Source organism: Cervus elaphus, chromosome 7 (assembly GCF_910594005.1).
Source record: "Cervus elaphus chromosome 7, mCerEla1.1, whole genome shotgun sequence".
In the NCBI taxonomy this organism is placed as follows: Eukaryota; Metazoa; Chordata; class Mammalia; order Artiodactyla; family Cervidae; genus Cervus; species Cervus elaphus.
Genome location: NC_057821.1, coordinates 17,799,014 through 17,819,715, shown reverse-complemented (window position 1 = coordinate 17,819,715; position 20,702 = coordinate 17,799,014). Strand labels below are relative to the sequence as shown.

The following is a 20,702-nucleotide window of genomic DNA, read 5'->3' as shown; positions in this document are numbered from 1 at the left end:
AGGAGACAGTAGAGGTATTGAGAGAGGCAATACAGTACAGATTCAGACAAATGGGACTCTGAATTCCGGCTCCTTCACTTCTTATATGCGTACTTTTGGACAAGTCACTCAATCTCTAAGCCTCAGTTTTCTCCTCTGCGAGATAATAATATTTAAACCCAACTTACAAAACTGTCATAAAAACTTACTAAGATCACATATATAAACCATTCAGAACAGCCTCTAGCATACAGTGAGAGTGCTCAGTAAACAGAATCTAATACTACTATTCTTAGTGAGGGAGATGGTAGGAGCAGTCCCCAGATAAGTAGAACGCTAATGTGTCAGAAGAAGATTATAAGTAGGTGCGGAGTGACGGCTATGTTAGAGTTCAGGGAAAGATGTGAAGCAGCGTGGGGGCAACAGGGAATGGTGAGGATAAGAACGGACAGCAAACCCAAATGAAGAAATGGTGATCAGAGCAGGGGTCATGTTGGGTTACATGGATAGAGGATGAGAGTAGAAGAAAGGCGTGAAGAAGAGGGGAAAGACGGGATGTGGCTCTCAAAGGGGGTAGGGGTCCAGATAGCATGCGGGGGGTTGGGGGGTGGGGAGGAGAGCAAGACAGGGAGGTAACCAAGTGATGTGCGATGGACAACTGATGAGCAGGATGAAGTAACACAATCGGAAAGGCCTAAATGGGGGCAGAGGAAGGGCTGGAGAACAGGAGCAATAAACTGAGATGCGGAGGCGAGGTCTTGGTTGCGGGGATGAGACAGCAGGTAAGCGTAGGTGGCAAGTCAGGGCCGAGCTTGCAAGCCAGCAGGGGCGGCGGGGGAGGCGGGCACCCGCCGCGAGAACTGGCTTGGGGGGCTGAGGAGGTGGGGGGGCGCGGTCGGAGGAGGCTGACCGGACCGACCGAGCGAATCTCGGCAAGACCTGGCTCCTGCCGTCAGCGCCACGGAGAGTGGCCAAGGAACAGGGAAAGGGACGGGGAAGGGACGGGGCAGGAGCGGGGAGGGCGCAGAACTCTCCTCTCACCTCCCACCTCCCGGCTCGGCCCTCGCTGGGGCCCGGCGCCGGTCCCGCAGTGCTGGCCCCGCCTCCTCCGCGGCTCCCTTCCGGGTCACGCCGCCAGCGCGCTCACGCCCGGGCGGCTACGGGTCCCAACGCGGCCCACAGCGAGCGCGGCGGCACCGTGCGCAGACGGAGCATGCGTAGTATACCTGTCTGGGGGCGCGCTGCAAGGGGAGCCTCGGGGACGTGGTAGCGTGGCCCCTTTTTCCGCAGCCGTAGGCCGCCCTTTCCGTCCCAATATCGGCTTTGAAGCCCTCCTTGCCCTTTACTGGGTCTGCTTTCTTCGTCTCCCACGAAAATGCACACTCCCATCCTAGGGCTGTCCTCTTAGTTTGCTCTAGGTCACGTGGCCGTGAGTTTCCCAAACCCAAGGCTTTGGATTGGTTGCGTTCTTTTTCCTATTAATTAAAATTGCTTCTCTCTGTGTTGACCTAAGGACCTAGCACAGCTGGGGCTGAAGATAAAGGCCCTAACCATCACCCCCGATGTGTTCCTTAAGTCAAATCAGTAGAGTTCAACAGCCCAAAAGCACCCCTTTGCATTTCATTAAATAGACTCTTGTTTCTCAGAAGGTTTGCGTTCATACCTCCCTCCCTCCCTCCAATATGGGAAAAGAAAGGCAAAGACCCCACAGTCTGTGCACAAAAATGATACATTTATTGAAAGAGTATTTTTTTCTTAATACAAAAGAAAGCTCTGTACATAGGACTGTGACCATGTCCACTATTCCTGGGTCAGCATCCCAGGGGAAGTAGAAACCACTAACATACACACCCCACATTCGCACACACACATTCACTCAGGCACACACACACACACACACACACACACACACACCCCAGAGCCACCAAGGAAGGGAAACACCAAGGGTCGCTGCACATAAAAATGCCACCTCATCCTTGACGCACGCATGTTCTCCCAAGGCCACGCTCACACGACACACATTATAAGCACTTTGCCTGATTCACTCACTGGGTCTGTCTTTTGTGGGAAGGAGAGGAGGAATTCATCAAGGTCTCCTCCCCAGTGTGAGGGAGAGGGGAGTGAGTGAGTGATGGTGGAGTGAAAACAAGAGTAGAGAAAAGGGGCTGGGCAGTTGCAGACCTGAGTCCCAAGCTCCCCCACTCTCTGACCCCTGATTTGCCATGCCCCAATCTGTAAGCCACCCATAAGCCCCCTGCTATCTTCTGGGGAAAGCCAGAAAGATGGCTTCCATCTTGGCACCCCAAACTGGGGCAAGACAGCAAAGGAGGTTAGAGGTCCGGAGGTTCTCAAACATGTCGGCAAATCATCCCCATGTTAACTAGGCTGTGTGTAAAAACTTCCCCCACCCCTTCACCTAATCACAGAAGCAGGCTTATTTCTACTCAAGGCAGACCTAAGGGGTTAATAAAATTCCACCCACCCCCCCACTGCCCTGTTCTGAAAAAGCTCCCTCTCTGATACAGGTGGTGAAGGTAGGCTCTGACACAGGGTAAAAGACCCTCCCCCTATGTTGGCCCACCCTCAAGATCTACCCCAAAGGGGGCAGAGGGGGTGGGGCACGGCCCCTGTACAAATTACATAAATACTGAGGTTACACTTAGAAAAATAAAGTCATTTTCTTCAAGGCTTTTTGTCTTAATTTTAAAAAGTTACAGTAGCTGCTCACTCCCTGGGAGAGCTGCCATTTCTGGCTCCCCTAACCCCACACTCAGCCCAAGAGCTGCTCCCAATTCTTCTGCCCCCCAATCCTGCCTCTCGCCCCCTCCCAGACCCCACCCTGCTCACTGCAACTTGGGCCCCAGGCAGCTGCAGGCCTGGGGGCGCGCAAGGCTGCAATGCCCATGCGTGTGGCACAAATGAAGTCAGTTGCCTCTGACACCCTCCCACCCCCCACCCACATTTGGTCTCCCTCTTCCCTCTCCCTAGCAACAGCCCTGAAGGGCAAAAAGAGGCCCAGAGCTGTGGGTCACCCTCCCCACCCCGTTGGGGCATGGCCTGAGGGCCCCTCCCCCGGTTTTCTCCTGGAAACAACCCAGGACCGGGCAATCTCCCCCCCCACACTGGCGAGCCCCAAGCTCATGGGGTGGCTCTGTCCCCAGAGGCCCAGCCAGTTCCGGGGAGCCTCAGGGCTCCCCAGGGAAGGGGAGCTTGGGCAGGGAGGGGGACGAAAAAAACGCCATAAAAAAAAGTTAAATATTTTAAAAATATATATTTATAGATTTGTTTTCACTTCGTCTCCTCAAATAAAAAGTTCAAAATCAACTTTAAGTAAAGCAGCTGGGAGGAGAGGGGGGAAGACAGGGGGAGAGGGAACACGGGTGGTTCCCTCCAAGCCAGCAGCCCCTGGAGTTCCGAATGGAGCGGCAGGGCAGGGCAGGGCAGGTCGCCCTGGGAATCTGCTGTGCTGGCGCACAGGCCCCACTGCTCAGGAGCTGTAGGGGCCACGGGCACGGCTTGAGGGAAGAAGCCCCATCTCCCCAGCTGGCTCCCTGAGGGGCAGGGGGCGGGCTCTTCTGACCCAGCCTGTGGCAGACACGGTGCTGACGTGAGGTCAGCAAGGAGACTGGGGAGAGGCCCCTCCGGCTGCTTCCTCAGGGGGACCCAGTGCCTAGTCCCACAGAGACCTGTGTGTGTGGTGGTGGGGGGGGCACGGTCCCATCGGGTAAGCTAATACTCATGGCAAACATGGAGCCAAGCTGGCAAGGGGAGTCTGAGGAGGGAGGGCAGCCCCACCATCAACAGAAATGGGAGGCGGAGCTAGAGCGGGGCAGGGGGCGGGAGGCCGGGGTGGAGGGCAGGCTGGCCCGTTTCTTTGGCTGGAGTGAGAGGGCTCAGTCCTGTGGCTGCCCACGCTCCTCCCCGCCTCCCTCCTGCGGCCCGTCAACATGTGTGTAAAGAAAACGTGAAAAGGCAACAATAAATAAGTGGCGCCGTCCCTTGGGCCATCTGTCCAGGGCGGCAGGGCGGATCAGTCACTCTTGGTGCTGTGGGCGGCGTCCAGGTTCACCACCTGTAATTCGGTGAGGTTGCTGCTGCTCCCGGCCTGCTGCCCTATCACAGCCATCTGGAGGGAAGGGGGTGTGTAAGGAGGAGGTGGGGGGCTGGAACTGACTGGCCAGCGCAGGCTACCCGCTGCCTGCCCGCCTGCCCGCCTGCCCACCACCCAGGCCTGACCAGGAAAATAGACGGGCCTCCCGGCTAAGGATCTTGGCTTGGACCACCCCGTAATGAAATACCCCAAGTCAAGATAAAGAAGAGGCTGGCTGGCTGGAATGGAAGGTGCCCCCACCTACCTGGTGAAGCTGAACTGCGGAAACTGGGATCTGCACTGTCCCAGATGGTGCTGTGAGGAACACCTGGGGGACGCCACCTGCACGAGATAACCACAGGAGAGACTCAAATCACTTGCTCAAGAGAAACTTCCAGATCTTGGAGGTGTGATGGTAAGTGCACAAGTTGACTAGGTGAGTCTCAGATGTAAGTGCCCAAGGGTGAGTGTCCAAATGTGTCAAGTGTGCATGTGAGTGTGGGTGTTCGAGTGTGTGTGCAAGCATCTGTGTGTGTATACATATAGATAAATGTGTGAACATCTGGTTTGGGTATGTGTGAGCGTGTGCATGTGAGTTGAAGGGAGACATGTGAGTGTGTGAGTGTGTGTATGTGTGTGTGTGTGTGTGTGTGGGAGGAAATGGTCCTCCTTTCTGCAGCCCTGCCCCTGACTCACCTTGCTCCTGGACCTGGCTGTGGGACACCTGCATGGTGGATGGCGCCTGGGAGAAGGCATTGAGCACAGTGAGGCTGCCATCAGCCAGGCCCGAGGTGGGCGCATACATCACCGCATGGGGGCTGGGGTACATCATGTGGCCGCCCACAGTTGTGGGCACAGATGACGTCATGATGGTGGCAGGCAACGTCACTGGCAAACACAGACACACATCAGGGAGGTCGGCACTGGTGCTGACTGAGAGCCCCCATCCCACCCCCAGGAACCCCAGGCCTCCAGAGCCCTCCTGCCATTTCCCAGGTCAAAACCTAGACAAAGCTTCTTCCTCTGTTTCCTGTCATCGACTGAGAAAAGCCTTATTTTTTGCTTGAACACAACCGCACCAACCTTTCAGTGTATCCTATCACATCATTTTATTCGATTATCTATCTGCTTTGTTCCAAGACCCCAAGGCCCTGGGAAAAACAGATTATAATGACTGACCCAAGCCAAGGAGATTCAGATACTCTTCTCTGAGAGAGAACCTCCACCCCATTTCTCATCCGTTCTTACTCCTCCTCCCTCTTCCTCAACATGAGGCTAACAGAACCAGCTTTTAAACAAGCACTTCTCCAGTGTTAAATGTGTGTACAGTCACTGGGGGATCTTGTTAAAAGTGCAGATTCTGATTGAGTATGTTTGGGGTGAGGCTTGAGAGTCTGCATTTCTATCAAGCTCCCAGGTGATGATGGTCCTCCTTCCACAGACCACACTTTGTGTAACAGGGTTGCGATTAACAAAAACTTAAAAGTAATTTTATTTTGAAAGTGTCTCATCATTTCTAAAATGACTAGAGACATGGGGGGACTTATGATTACTCAAAAGCTAGGATACCCTCCCACAAGGAGACAAGTGCTCTGTAAATACTTCCTGGCAACTGAGCAAATGTGTGTCTGTGGGAAAGGAACTTCTTTCAGGGCCTTAGGCTTTTCACCTGAGTGAGATGGAGAGTGACCTCAATGGTCCCCAATTTCTTCCTGAAATTCACAGCCCCACTGCAGGGCAGGATTCAAAACCAGCCATCCTCACCTGACTTTCTCATAAGGATTACGGAAAGGGTTAGTTAACCCAAAAGCCTCAGTCTCCACATTAAGAAAGGTCACATCCTGACCTTAGTTACAGGATGGATAATCCTGGGCACCTGCTGCTAGGACTCATGAATGAGGCAGGGCAGGGAGGTGACAGAGTTTCAAGCTATACCTGTCCCGCTGGAGGAGGTCTGCGTGAGGTCTGTGCTGCTGTCGCGAGAGGGAGACGCTTGCTGTGGGGCCTGGTGCACCTGAATGGCCTGCACTGGGACCTGCTGGGCCACTGCCCCACCTATAAGACACAGAGACTTACTCGTGCTCTGTCCTACCTACCCACCACCTTCACCAAGCACCCTCAAACACCCCCAGGCCCAAGGGGCTGACATTCTACCCCCAACTCCCATCACTGTCCTTCCTGAGAGCCAAAGAGGCCCCTGAGGTCCAGAATCTTATCTCCAGGGGCTTCTATACTCTGTTCTTTCCCTTCCCTCTTTCTCCTGCCCCAGACCCTGCCTCTCCCCTCTTTGATTGACACAGGAGCAGGCACTCATCCATCAAGGACACAGTCTGCCTTCCAGTCAAGGTAGGGAAGTGGTAGAATGTCTGCTGTCCCTGTGGCAGTGGGGGCACAGAGCTGGGCTTGCTAGGCAAGACCCGAGTGTATGGTGGAAATTTACTGACAAGGACAGTTCAAGTCCCAGCGGGGAGAGGCATGCCTACCAATGGGACATAAGAGGCTTCTCTCAGGCTCTGGCCCCTGTCCACCCTCCTTCTGAGTAAAAAAAGACCTTCTTCTTGCACCAGCCCTAAACCCACTCTTAGCATGCTCAGTTTGCCCCTTGTGACTCACCGGGCATGAGGGTGAAGCTGGTAGGCAGCTGCATGAGGCCTCCAGAGGAAACGGGGCCGCTGCCTGTACTCTTCAGCACAGTCCCGTTGGCACTGCTGACAGCGCTGGGGCTGACGCTAGCAGACACTGGTGCCAGGTAGTTGGTGATGGGAAAGGAGGGGCCGCTGCTGACTTGCATGGTGGTAGAGGTGCTGGGTGCTGTCTGGATGGTGGAGGTGGTACCCGGCAGGTTGGTGACGGTAAACGCCGGCTTCAGTGTATCCTACACCCAGAGTAAAGATGGAGTGGTGAGCCTTTCCCAGATCCTGCTTCTGAGATAGGTTTTTCAGTTTTTCAGGGAACTTAGGGTTTGAGAGCGATCTTGAGGGGTCTGGCAATGAAGCACCAAAGACTATTCATTCAGCAAAATGTCCTGGGAATAAACTAACCCTACCACTAAAAGATTGGGGAGTCTAGAACACTGACTCTCCCCTCAGGGAGCCTTTGTTCTTAGAAGAAGGAGAAAGCCACGAGATGAGAACCAAGCCCAGAGAACTGAGGGGGGTTCAGACCCTGGAGGTGGGTCAGCGCGGGACGTTGGCGAAACAGTGGAGCTCCAAGCCCCTGATTGGCGGAGGCGTTGCTAAGGCAAACAGTGCCGCTTCCTCCGATTGGCCAGTTCGTGAAGAGCCACCCGGAAGGTGGAGCTCCCCAGCGCAGTAAGGGGAGGAAGCCCCGCCCCGCTCCTAACCGGGAAAAGGAAGGGGGAGGCGTAACCAGGGCCGGCATCCCTAACAGCCGAGTGAATACACTCCCTAACGTGCGCAGGCCCGGACATCCTGAAGAGGCAGGCGGCTGGCTAGTAAGGTAGTCACCAGCGTAGCCAATCAGCCGGCCTGCTGACAGTGCTGGCTTCCCAGGACCCTGGAACCCATAAGTGCTCCCTTCCTATTCCCGGGCGACCCAGTCAGCCAGGAGGGCAGGGCTAAGCGACGCCCCCGCCCCCAGCAGGGAGACAGCTGGCGGGAGGAATGCAAGAGCCCTGCCAGGCAGGCGGGCTGCAGGCGGGAGGCCGGCGTGGAGCCGGAGCCGGCCTTATATGGGCACGGAGGCCGCCCGCTTATCTAGGGGGCCGGCCTCCTGTCAGGATAGCGAGGATGGACACCTGTACCTTAAGATGCGGGGCACTAACCCGGCTCCACTCCACATCAGTAGGCACCTATCCACCTGTCCAGGCCAAGGGAGAGAGACCCCTTCTTCCCTTCTCTGCTGGTCAGGTCCTTCCCCTTCCATCCCCTCAGACAGGAGACCCAAACACACCTTGGTCTCCCCACTGCTGTCGGACTCCGACACCTGGTAGGTGAGGTCTGTCTCTTCAAAGCCGGTGGCACTCATTCTCTGGTCTGTGGTGGGGTCTGAGCGGGGTGGAGAGTCTGGCGAGTTGAGGCAGGTCTGAATCAGTGCCTTGCCAGTCTCACTGGTGATCATGGGCTGCAGTTTGCGGGTGGCAAAGGTATACACATGGCCTGTCTCACTGGCCACCAGCAACAGCACCTGTGTCCCTGTCAGCGTGGACAGCTCATAGGCCTGGGGGTAGGGGGGAGGAGATGGGTAGAACAGCAAAATGTTTAATCGCTACCTTCCTTGGCTAGTAGGAAAGAGAGGGAAGTACACTATGATCTCAAGTTCCCACTCCCATAATGACCTTCCTCTCCAGTGACTCTAAGGGGGTCCTGTCTGAAGGATATCTGAAGGTTAGCTGAAGAGTAGAAAAACCCCATGCCCCTCCTTTGAGGAACAGCCCCACTGACCAGCAGAGACCCCAAGCAAATAGTCACAGCTCCTGGTGACAAAGCATATAACCTCAGCAGACACAGAGTGGCCCAGGGAGCTGCTCCTCACTACAGCTTGGTGCCAGAGCCTCACGAAGAGATGGCTCCCACCACCTCCTCACCGTCACAGGGACCAGGATGAAGTCGCTACTACACTGAGTATCACATAGATGTCAGGGATAAGGAGCCACCTAAACTCGAAATGTCCCATATTTCTTTCCAGAAACTGCACAGGCACTAACCTGTTGCCATTTTGTCCTGCTCTATAAGACTCTGCTCCCCCTTTTCACTTTCTTTGTCTTGAGGCAACAGTGTCTGGAGTGATGGGAGATAGCAGCTAGATTAGCAACTACTACCCTGCCATAATACCGACTCGATGGGCACGAGTTTGAGCAAGCTCCGAGAGTTGGTGATGGACAGGGAAGCCTGGTGTGCTGCAGTCCATGGGGGTCACAAAGAGTCAGACATTGAGCGACTGAATTGACCCTGCCATAAAGCCAGGAAGGGGCCTTCAAGGAGGCCCCTTGGCCTCATAGGTGGCATCCTCACTCCCAATAAAGTTCCACAACCCACTGGAAGCAGCCTTGGTTTCTATATGGGATGGATATAAACACCGGCCAACGTTTCCAGAGTTCAAGCTTCTTGTTTCCCAGTTCCTCTGCTTGCATCCCTTCCCTTATCTTCTATAGCCCAAAGACTACTCCTTTCCTCATTCTTTTCACTGGATAATCAGCTAGAAGAGGAGGCATTGCTAGGTACCTCTGCAAACCTTCTCCCCAAACTCCGTGCACCGATTTTTTCCCTAGGGCTGGAAATCCCACTTATGTCAAGGGCAAATGGTTCTGAGGCCTGTCCTGCAGGGAGTGTGCCGGCTTCCAGTAGATGCACGAAGACCCATGGTCATCGCAGGACTTGGTTTCTGATGCTCAGGGCAGCATCCGTTTTCCTGCCCTGCTCCCTTAACTGGGGCTCTTGAGCCCCATTCGGTCATCAGCCCTGCCCGTCCTTCCAACCAGCACCACTCTAGCGATGCCCACCTTCCTCCCACACATGTTCGCTCATTGTTGTTATACAGATCCAGCCTCCTCTTCCCCATACCTTCTCATCTGTTCCCCGCTCTTCCGGCGCCTTCCCCGGAACACCAGAGAGCACTGGACCTACTGACCCCTCGGTCTCATTCACCACCTCCCCGGGAGCCCCGCAGCCTTCCATCACCACTCTTCACTCCTCCGCTCTGCAAGGGCCCGGTTCCTCTCTCGCGCCCGTCACTCCCACCTCGGCGCCTTTCCTCGCTTTTCCGGACCTTCGCGGCATCTCCCCTCTCCCCACATTTCCCTGGCGGCCCCTCCCCTTTCACCCTCCCGGGGCAACAGTCAACCCCTCCCACACACCTCCTGCGGACTCGCCGCCTCTCACCTCCGCCTCGGCTCTGCCTTCCTCCCGGGCTCCCCTTGCGCGTCCCCACCCTCCCGGGCTCCCGTTGGCCGGCCAGCCTCCCAGCCCGGTACCTTCTTCATGATGCCCGTCTTCCTCTTGCTGAAGGTCGTGTAGCGCCGCAGCTTGTTGTCGATGAACTCCATCTTGATCTTCACGCGGCCCCGAGTCTTCTTACCCGGCTTGGCCCCGCTCACCGCGCCGCTCACTGGCCCGTAGCCCCCCGTGGCCGCCGCCGCCGCCTCAGGCCCACCGACCACCACACCGAGCTCCATCTCGCTCAGGCTCCGCTTCAGGCCGCGCCGCTCGGCGCCCAGCTCTTCCTCTTCGCCCGACTCCGAGTCACCCTCGCTGCCGCTGTAGAGGGCCCCCGCGGTGGGCGCCGGGGTGGTTGTCGCTGCTGCTGCAGCCTCCCGCTCAAGGCGGCCCGGCCCGAGCCCTGCGCCGTTCCCGGGGACCCGGCCCCCGTTAGCCCCTCTAGTCCCGCCGCCTCCACCGCCCGGCCGCCCCGTCGGCGTCCGGTTCAGGCTGCCCCCCAGGGCTGAGCCCCGGCCCAGCGCCGCCGCGGCCCCAGCTTGGCTCGGTAACATGGCGCTCAATACAGGAGGGCGGACGGGCAGTCAGCGAGGAATCGGAGCCGCCGCCGCCGCCGCCATCGGCTTCCCGGCTCAACCCGGTGCTCCCGCTGCTGCTAATGCCGCTATCGCTGCCGCCGCTACCGCTGCGAACCCGGGGCCCCTGCACGCCCGGGCCGACCTGGGCCCTCACTTTCCTGCCCCTGTGGCCCGGGTTGCCCCAGGCCGCGCGGAGCGCCCCCTGTCCGTACGCTAGGGCGGCGCGCCCGGCGGCCGTCAGCGTCCCCCGGGGGGCAGGGGCTGCCGGCCGCGGCCGAGACGGCGGGTGGAGGGGGCCGGGACCACGCGCTGGCGGCGAGGGATCCCCCGACCCTTCCCCCCATATAAAGAGATACAATGTTTCCTTTTATGGCGAGGCCGCTCCTTATATGGTGAGCCCCTGCACCCCCGCCCCATTGGTCCGCGGTTCCGGCACCTCCGCTCCCCATTGGCCCACAGGGGGCGCTTATTTGCATAGACATACCGAACTCGCTGCTGTCATCCCGCGTCAGACGGCGACTCCAAAAGGGGAGGAGCCGACGCCTCTTAAAGGAACAGGAGAGGAGGTACGACTCCGCCCCCCTGGCCAGAGAATGGTAGAGAGAATTGGGAGGAACCTGCAGAGAGGAAGCCTGGAAGAGCACTGAAGCGCAGTCTTGCGGAGAGGGAGCCGCGTTGGGAACTCGGCGCTGCAAGGGCTGGAAGCCAACCAACACTGGGATAGTCCCTGAGTGGATTGTGTGGATTGCAGTAAATTATATGCAGCCCAAATTCCCAGGGAGTGCAGGGATTAGAGCACTTCCCCAAGCCTTCCTGAGGGAGTCAACGTTACTGGCCGAGCAGAGGAGGCTTGGGTCCCCGCTGTCCAGACTTGTCGCGCCGCGCGGCCTCTCGGCTCCACCGATTCCCCTCCCCCCAGCCACTTCCTTTCCCTTTCCCTCTCTTTTCAAGGAGACGACACTTTCCCACCAGGACGGCTCCCCTCTCCTCATTCATCATTCTCTATACTGGTTGCGGGGGGCGGGGATCTTTGGCAGACGTACATCTGGAAAAGACCCGGGGAGACAGTCGGCCTCCCGGTCGCCAATGGGGGCGGGGAGGAGAGATGAAGATCTGTGAAGACTTCCAGCTGCGGGCTGGACTGGGGGAGGGGGTGGTCCCAGGGATAAAGCCCACCCCCAGCCAGTGCAGAGGCCTGGGAAAAAGTGTAGAGGGGCAGAAAGCAAGCAAGTGCACACACGCGCGGCACACACACACACACAGACACTGCAAGACACACAGTGCAACACACACACCAACAAAGTTTAAGCAAGTGCGCACACGCGCGGCACACACACACTGCAACACGCACAGTGCAACACACACACCACGCGCACACACAGTGCAACACACACACACACACACACACACCCTTCTCTTGAAAACCATGAAAAGCCCATGGTGGGGGGCGGGGCGGAGTTAGACTGGAGTGCTGCAAAACCCAGGTTTACAGTCTGGGTCTGGTTCTTAACTACAAGGCAGTGAAAGTGACTTGAACTTCACTATTACAGAAATTATTGAAATCTGAAAGTTGCCTCTTCCTAGCCCTGCTCCTGGAAATAAGTGTTTGACCTCCCCAAACTCCACATGACTTCACTGTTGGTACCCATGCCTCAAGGTTCTTAATAAAGATGAGATAAGATACAGATTAAAGTGCAGTGGTGGTCCAAGTGGTGAGGTAATCACCTTATGTTTAAGGCGATTGGGAGAGAGTGATGATTCCCACCTTAAAATTACTGTAAAGATTAAATAAAGCAGTCGGTGGTGAATCAAGTAGTAGTGATAAGTATATTTAGTATACTGCATCCAGCATGTAAATTATTATTAATTTAATGGGTCTCACAAAAAAAAACCAAGAGTAAATATTCTTGTTTACTTCTCTTTGCATTATTTTTAGTTTGAACAATATAAAGTTGCCATTTTATAGGTCGAGGGTGGGATACTGTTGATTTCATATGGTTCAATGTGTGTGTACTAGATGACAATGTCAACTGCATATCTTACTGTGAATTGCAATCCAAGGACTTTGAATAATACTGAAATTAAGTATGTTCAAGATTTGTGAGATATCATGTGTATGTATACATACATACATGCACAAACATAACTAAAAACACAGCTTGTTCATTAAACCCCAAATACAGGAATTAGGAGCCCTCCTCATCCCCCTTTCCTAATAGTTTTTTAAGGAGTTTTTTCCTCCTCTTTTCCTAATTTACTCCACACAACAGGTAGTTAAACATATGGAATGTGTTAGCTCAAGAGGAAGAACAGGTCAAATAGATAAATAGGTTCCAGACAGGCTTCAGGGGCCACAAATGGCTGCTTGGGATTTGTCTTGAGCTTCACAGTCTTACAACCACAGCCATCGGGATTCATTCTCACCTGGCTTCTAAATACTTTTCTGTTTGAGAACACATGAAGGGTTCTCAGCAGAGAACCACAGCTGTCTGCCTTGTCCACAGCGAAGGGGGTCCACAAGGAGCATGCTCGGCTTCCCTTCACAGGTTTATGGGTCCCCCATTTCACCCAACCCCAGTGTTAGTGGCATCACCAGTATTAGTGCCACAGCTCCTGCGCCTGCTTGCCATGGCTTCATCTTCATGACCCTTTGTATCGAGAGCTGGGGGGGCAAGGGGGAGGAGGGAGTAGTCCTCCACCCACACCACATTACTGCAGGTTCAGGAAACAAAACTGCTGATTATTGGATAAAGCCAAAGTGAAAACTGGTTCAGGGACCTTCCTGGTGGTTCAGTGGCTAAGATGCCACACTCCCAGTGCAGGGGGCCTGGGTTTGATCCCTAGTCAGGGAACTAGATACCACATGCTACAAAGAAGATCAAATATCCTGTCTACTGCAACTGAGAACTGGTGTAGTCAAATTTAAAAAAGACAAACACATGATTTAAAAAAAAAAACTGGTTCATAAGTGTGTTTTGTTTCAACCACAGAATATTTTCAAATCAGGATATTTTACATAAAAATCTGAACATACAGCCTTTCTAAAAAAAATTGAAATTTTTAGCAACGCTGGACCTACATGACCACAAGAGCACAACAGGCTGGAGGGCAGCTGAATGATGGCCATAGAAGAGGCGTTTGCTCTCAGGTTCCCCACAGACTCCGCACAGCCCACTGAACTCAGATAAGTCCCGTTCCTGGCCTCCCTGGAATGTGAGTTTGGTGCCTCTCCGATAAGGCCTCGACCGCAGTAGCCCCCTGTCCATCCAGACCATGAAGGACCTCCAGAAGGGCATCAAGATTCCAGGCAGCTCCCCTCATTCTATGCCATTCCTACCTGACCTTTCTTTCTTCCGATTTTTATCACCCAAATAAAATCAGAACAAACTTAAGATTGCTTTAAAGAAATTGCTATCACAAAAGAAAAAGAAAAATTGCTAACACTCTAAAACTATTTTCATGGAACTTCCCTGGTGGCCCAGCAGGTAAGACTCCGACCTCCCAACACAAGGGCCCCGGCTCCATCCCTGGTCAGGGAACCAGATTCTACATGCCACAACTGAGCAACCAAGACCCAGCACAGCCAAATAAATAAGATGGGGGAAAAAATTGTTTTCAGATTTCCCTGGTAGTGCAGTAGATAAGAATCTGCCCGCCAGTGCAGGGGACACAGGTTTGATCCCTGGTCTGGGAATATTCCACATATAGTGGAGCAAATAAGCCCGTGCGCCGCAAATACTGAAGCTGCGCTCTAAAGCCTGCAGGCCACAATTACTGAAGCTGGTGCGCTCGAGAGCTTGTGCTCTGTAACAAGAAAGGCCACCACAATGAGAAAACCTGTACACTGCAAGGAAGAGCAGCCCTCACTGATGGCAATTAAAGAAAGCCTGCACGAAGCAGCGAAGACCCAGCGCAGCCAATAAATAAAATTGTTTGCATTAGGGATTAACCTTTACACAGGGATTCTTAACTTCACATAGAAGAAAAGAGGTCTCAATGGCAGTGTCAGTGGGAATGAAAAGGTCATGAGTCAGTGTCCCCAGGAAAAGTCAGGACAGCCACGCTGCAAACACTCATCGTGCTTACCACTGGAAAGTGGGCTTTGGGGACTAGAGGAATGTGTTTTTTGCTTTATACACATCTGTACCACTTGACTTCTTCCATGATCACATTACTTAAAAAAATTTTTTTATTTGGCTGTCCCGGGTCTTAGTTGTGGCACTTGGGATCTTTTAGCTGCAGCATGTGGTATCTTTAGTTGCAGCATGCAGGATCTAGATCCCTGACCAGGGATGGAACCCAGGGCCCCTGCACTGGGAGCACAGAGTCTTAGCCACTGGACCACCAGGTAAGTCCTCAGTATCACTTTTATGCAAAAAAAGTTTTCCCTTAAAACTAAGCAAAGGCAGAAACAGAGTATAGACAGAATAAATGGATCTTGGTGATGAGCTGCATGGAGAGCTCAAAGAGGGCTCACGATGGGTTGAGATTCTAAGTAAGGATGACTCCTCTATAAACCATGGTACCGACAATGGAAACAGGCAACTTGGCTGGAGGAACAGGTTTGAGAGAGAGGTTAAGTTCAGTTTGGGCCCACGGAAACAGGTAGAGAGAAATGCCCTGTTAGAAAAAAGGGAGTTTGAGTCTGAAGCTTGAGGTAAAGGCTGGAATTGAAGCTAAAGCGTTGGGAACTGTCCACACTGGAGGGCCAATTAAAGCCACACGAGGTAAGAGGAGATTCCTGAGGCTGAGAATGTAGAGAGAGGAAGGCCAAGGACAGAAACCAGGAGAACAGCCATCCCTGAAGCAGGCAGAAGAGGGAAGCCACAGCCAGGGCTGTAGAAGGCCTGGTTAGAGAAAGTGTACATGGGGTACCATCACCAAAGGCAAGACAGCAGAGTTCAAAAAGGCAGATGTGGGGGCTTCCTGGTGGTCCAGTGGTTAAGAATCCAGCCTGCAATGCCGGGATGTGGGTTCAATCCCAGGTCAGGCAACTAAGATCCTACATGCCGTGGGGCAACTAAGCCCGAGGGTGCCATATTTACTGAGCCTGCACACCACGACTAGAGAGCCCACACCCTACACTGAAATATCCTGCATGATACAATGATGAAGCACCCCAAAAAGGCGGGCGTAACCAGCTGTGTTAGCGGCTGTAGAGCAGTCAAAGACGACCAGGTTAGAAGAGGCTCAAGTGATGAATGACCTTCTAGAGTACTGCCTTCCCAGAATTTCAACCACAGGAGATAATTTTTAACATTGCAAACTGGGGTGAAATCAATTATTGCACCCACTTTTCACACTTGTGTTGGAATGAGATATCCACATCCTTTCTGGTGCTGGTGTTGGGTTTGGACTTGTGACTTGCTTTGGCTGGTAAAATGTTAAGAGACTTACACTTTTTAAATGTGCTAGCATGGGACCTCTCCAGGGGTCCAGTGGTTAAGAATCTGCCTGCCAACGCAGGGGACTAAAGTTTGATCCCTGGTCCAGGAAGATTCCACATGTCTTGGAGCAACTAAGCCCAAGCACCACAACTACTGAGCTCACACTTTAGAGCCCATGCTCTGCAACAAGAGGAGCCACCACAATGCCCATGCACCAAGGCTAGAGAGCAGTCCCCACTTGCCACAACTAGAGAAAGCCTGAGCGTAGCTACGAAGACCCAGCACAGCCAAAAACAAATAAATAAATAAATGTGCTGGCATGATCTGATGGGACTTCTTGTGCCCCTGCTCCTGCATGAGAGCATGGCATGGGGCCAGGAGAGTAGACCCAAGCCAGACCTACAACCTGGTGCCAAGCCTGGGTGAATGCAGCTAAGTCCAGTCAAGACCAAGCAAACCTCACCACCTTGCAGACTGTGAGTGAGGAAAATAGATCATTCTTGTGAGATGTGGGGTTTTTTATGCAGAAGCACCACTGCAATAACTGAGACATAAGCGAACACACCCAAACACATACCAAATAAAACACACAAAATTCTGTAAAACAATACTTACCCATAAGGTATACAATGTACTCTGACAGTTTTTTACTACATTTCTTTTTTTTTTTTAATGCTGGTTGCAACCTACAGTTTGAAAAACACAGTTCTAGATAAATTGCTCTGATTTTTTCACTACAACACACGAGGATATACCACACTGTATATTCACAAGAGTGGGTGACCTCACGGAAACTACCTTGCCTTCCAAATGTGTGAACATGGGACAATAACATCTGGCTAACAGAGTGGTCAAACAAATTCAATATGAGATAATGCATATTAAGTGCTTAGCAAAGTGACTGGTACAAAACAAGTATTTAATAAATATTACCTATTCTTTTTAAAAACATTTTTTTATTTATTCAGATGTGCCAGGTCTTAGTTGTGGCATATAGGATCTACTTCCCTGACCAGGGAGCGAACCTACATTGGGACTGTGGAGTCTTAAGCCACTGGATCACCAGGGAAGTCCCAGCTGTTCATTACTGAAAAATCTGGTGAGGAACAGCAGGAACCAGAACAATTCCAGAGGTCAGGACTCATTTCTTTTGAATGAGAAACCATGCTGAAGCTCCAATCTGGGAGAGGGTAACTGATGACATGAGAGGTCTGGGCAATGAAGAGCCAGGAATCAAACCAGCTGAGGCTGAAAGCTCTGGAGCAGTGAGGCATTAAGTGCATCTTGGCTCAGTCCTGTCTCCTTCATCACCTTCCTAGAGTCTTGAAGGGATTCAGAGACCTGAAGGTATCATTAACTCCTCCTATCCCACCCTCACTAGTGCCCTCCTCACACGTCTACACTCACCACCTGAATGTGAGTACGTGGTCAGCCAGCAGAGAATAATTAGTTGGCATCAGAAAGCAACACAGGATCAGAGGAATGAGATGGCCTCGCCTCCTCTGAGCCCACATTCTCAACTGCTCCTTGAGAGAATTGGTGGTTGAGTGGTTAGGACTCCACTTTTTCACTGCCATAGCCCGGGTTCAATTCTTTGACCTGGGAATTAAGATCCAAAAGCTGAGCAGCATGACCCCCCCAAAAAAGTTTCCAACTGCTCCACAAAGCAGAGACCAGAACCAGTGTCTTCCAGGTATCCATGCCCTAGCACCCCCACGCCAGACTCCGAGAAGGCACACGGTTCCTTCTGATGTGTTGGGGGGGAAGGAGGTACATCATTTATGGACAACGGTAGGGAGTGAGCCTCAGAAGCAGGTTGTAAAAAAGGCTTCTTTATTGAGAGCAGCGAGTGTAAAAAAAAAAAAAAAACAAAAAACCCAAAACAAACAAACAACAACAATAAAGGTGTGAGGCAGGGGGGGCCACCATCCTGTCTCCTCCAGGACCAACCCCCATCTTCCATGCCCTCCCACCCTGCGCTGCAATTACATACAAAAGCCGCCCATGGTGCATACAAAAAAGGGCGGGTTATATAGTGTCAAAAGCTCCTGAAAACTCCTTCATCTGCCAGGCACTTAGGATGAGGAAAGGAGAGAAAGTGGGGGAGGAGACGCGGGGCTGGGTTGGGGCTGGGTCAGAGTCCACGTGTCCATGGGGGAGGACTCGCTGGCCTTGTCCTCCACAATCCAAGTGCAGACCCCGAAGTGGGTCCTGGGAGCCAGAACCACCCAGGACTTGAGTATATTAAGGAACTCCCTTGAAGCCAGCTCACCCGCAGCCCAGTACCACACACCCTCACCCCGCCGGCATGAAGTTGGCAGGTGGGTGGCAGAACTGGACCTGGACAAGGGAAGGAGACCCAGGCCAGAAATTGGGGTTACCTGAGGCACCCACACTGTCCCTGACGGGGGTACGGGTGGCAGAGAAAGCCGCCCAGACCAAGGCCCCAGCTACCCAGTCTGGGTACGAATCAGCCTCTCCGAAGAGCTGAAGGTGGGGAAGAGGAAGAAAGCCCAGGCCCTGCCAGTCCTCAGCAGTGCCTGGGGTGCCAGGGCGGGGCCCCTGGGGCCCAGGAGGACTGGGATCTAGCCCCTCATGCTGCGGGCACCCCCCAGGAAGTCCTCCCCTGCCCACGCCATCCTGAGGCACAGCCTGCCTGGGCTCCCTCCTCACGGCTTGCTGTCAGCGGGGCTGTCTCCCAGGGTGTTGGCGATCTCACTGAAGGAGGGCCGATCCTTGGGGCTGAGGGCCCAGCACCGCTGCATCAGCCGGTAGAGCTTGGAAGGGCAGCCCTCAGGCTGCGGGAGTCTGGCCTTCCCAGCCTGCAAATCTGCAGAAAGATGGGAAGAGGGGTAGTCAAAATATTTAACCACCTGTCCAATACTCGGTGGGCTTTCCAGGTGGTTCAAGGGTCAAGAATCCACCTGCCTATGTAGGGAGACACGGGTTTGACCCTTGGGTTGGGAAGATCCCCTGGAGTAGGAAATGGTAACCCGCTCCAGCATTCTTGCCTAGGACAATTCCATGGACAGAGAAGCCTGGCGGGCTACAGCCCATGGGGTCCCAAAGAGCTGGACGTGACTGAGCATGCATGCATGCCAACACCCTGCAGAGCCTGCAGTTCCCAAAGGTGGCCACGAGAGGGAGACTCAGGGGCACCGGACAGTGCGGGTGAGAAAAGATTCAAGCAGTTCTTGGCAAGTATCTTGCAACTGAAGGGAAGGGCCTTCCCTGGTGCCAGTTCCCACTGACGGGCGGGGGCAGGGTCCACGCTGCGCAAGAAGCAGCCAGTGCACGGGGGCTGAAGTGGAGTCAATGGGCAGGCATCAGAGTGGCTAGAGTGACGACGACAAGGACAAGGGCTATTTACCAAGTGGTATGAATGTGTGTTGGAAATCTCACAAGGGGAATGGCCACATCCATACACCTGCAGACACCAGCCCCGAGGGGAGGCAGACTGAACTGGCCCCAGGACCCCGAGTAAGCTCTCCACTCCCTACCTGCCAGCACCTCGTCGTCTGCCTGCCCGCCGTGGGGCATTTCCCCGTGGGTGAACACCTCCCACATCAGCACGCCAAAAGCCCAGACATCAGACTTGGTGGAGAAGTCACCCTCCAGGATGGCCTCGGGGGGCATCCAGCGCAGGGGCACCCAGGCCTGGCGGAAGTGGTAGTACTCACTGCGGGACAGAAGGACACAGAGGCAGTGGGGTGGGGAGAAGGGCAGAGTCTGGGACCTCAGCCTCACCCCAAGGATCTGGGTCTCACACCCGGGCTGGAGCCCAAATTTCCTGTATCAAGGCATTCTGGGAAATTGGAAACATTTTTGTTCAGCAAGGGGTAGGAGCATACACACACCAGATGAAATCTAGAGGCATCCGTCTGGGGTCTGATGGTTAAAAAATTCCCTTAAGAATCAGACTTTGCCGAAATATCAGTATTTTTAAAAAGTTTCTAATCATACGTACTTTATTAGTTTAAAAGTGTGAAAAATGCATGTGTTAAGTGGAAAGAAATTTTAAGGAGCTTTACTGGTGATAAACCAACCATGACTAAAGTAACAGCCAGACGAACCGTGGTGAGTCAGAGCTGGGATGACTTGGGGTGTCGGGGGGTTCCCGGAGGCACTATGTAGCGTGTATTCCAGAGTGATCTCTGGCTGTGGGTGCTGAGCTTTAAGTCTTAGGCTTAAAAACAATAATGACTGAATTCAGGAAGTAACAGAGGGAACCCTATGAATAGTTAAATTATATAGAAACTGTTATAAAGTTTGACTAGTTATTCTTTTTAAAGATGTATAATTTTTTATCACTAGAGAAAAGCGTAAGGTCAGGGAGCTGAGGTCTACTGGCTGGGGTGCCTCTGCAGGCTTGGGAGAGGGTGGGAGGGGTCTGGGCCCCCCTCCCCCAGGCCCTCCAGCTTTGGACTGAGCCCCTCCCCCAGCCCAGCTGTGTCTGCCCTCTGCCCCTCGCCAGCCCCCTGCAACGCCCCCTACCTGTTGTACACGTCCTTGCTGAGCCCCAGGGCCGACACCTTCACCTGTCTCTGAGCGCTGACCAGGCAGTTGCGAGCGGCCAGGTCCTTGTGCACAAAGCGGTTGTTGGACAGATGCTCCATGCCCAGGGCCACCTGGGTGCACAGGGCCACCTGGAAGGAGACAGGGGCCGTCAGAGCAGCCCAGGGCCGGGGGCTTCGGGGGCTGCCCTTGACACTGCCCTGGTGGGGTCTCAGGGCCGCTAATGCGATGCTTACGAAGCCCCAGAGCAGAGGCCCAA

General features: G+C 53.8%; 3 protein-coding genes across 8 annotated transcripts in view; all 3 read right to left on the bottom strand.

The window, feature by feature from the left end:
* CUL9 (cullin 9) overlaps positions 1 to 1,317 on the bottom strand; it is a 35,540-nt gene extending 34,223 nt beyond the window's left edge. For 4 of the 6 annotated variants that reach the window (XM_043907516.1, XM_043907519.1, XM_043907521.1 and 1 more), the window contains exon 1: positions 1,021 to 1,167. The gene's annotated coding sequence lies outside the window, so the exon portion shown is untranslated. Of the gene's footprint in view, positions 1 to 1,020; positions 1,168 to 1,205 lie in introns of those variants that run through there. The other 2 variants (XM_043907518.1, XM_043907517.1) reach the window with 2 other exon arrangements.
* Positions 1,318 to 1,690: 373 nt separating this feature from the next.
* Positions 1,691 to 10,905, bottom strand: SRF (serum response factor). The gene is made up of 7 exons (XM_043907515.1): positions 10,002 to 10,905; positions 7,982 to 8,248; positions 6,683 to 6,944; positions 6,005 to 6,124; positions 4,766 to 4,957; positions 4,335 to 4,411; positions 1,691 to 4,105 (listed from the first exon to the last, which is right to left on the bottom strand). The coding sequence occupies exons 1-7, from the start codon at positions 10,515 to 10,517 to the stop codon at positions 4,010 to 4,012; spliced, it is 1,530 nt and encodes a 509-aa protein (XP_043763450.1). The 5' UTR covers positions 10,518 to 10,905; the 3' UTR covers positions 1,691 to 4,009.
* A 6,835-nt stretch (positions 10,906 to 17,740) lies between these two features.
* The window catches only part of PTK7 (protein tyrosine kinase 7 (inactive)), a 62,794-nt gene continuing 59,832 nt past the window's right edge, over positions 17,741 to 20,702 (bottom strand). The window contains exons 18-20 of the mRNA XM_043907508.1: positions 20,423 to 20,574; positions 19,429 to 19,607; positions 17,741 to 18,758 (exon numbers count right to left, since the gene is read on the bottom strand). Of these exons, the coding sequence (XP_043763443.1) occupies positions 18,598 to 18,758; positions 19,429 to 19,607; positions 20,423 to 20,574 (492 nt within the window). The 3' untranslated portion in view covers positions 17,741 to 18,597. The remainder of the gene's footprint in view (positions 18,759 to 19,428; positions 19,608 to 20,422; positions 20,575 to 20,702) is intronic.

Excerpts from the sequence above, each read along its gene's own strand:
- SRF (XM_043907515.1), bottom strand. The coding sequence starts at position 10,517 with ATGTTACCGAGCCAAGCTGGGGCCGCGGCGGCGCTGGGCCGGGGCTCA. Across the intron at positions 6,945-7,981 it reads ACAGCAGTGGGGAGACCAAG|GATACACTGAAGCCGGCGTT; the intron begins GTGTGTTTGGGT and ends CTCTGGGTGTAG. Across the intron at positions 4,412-4,765 it reads CAGCCAGGTCCAGGAGCAAG|GTGGCGTCCCCCAGGTGTTC; the intron begins GTGAGTCAGGGG and ends TATCTCGTGCAG.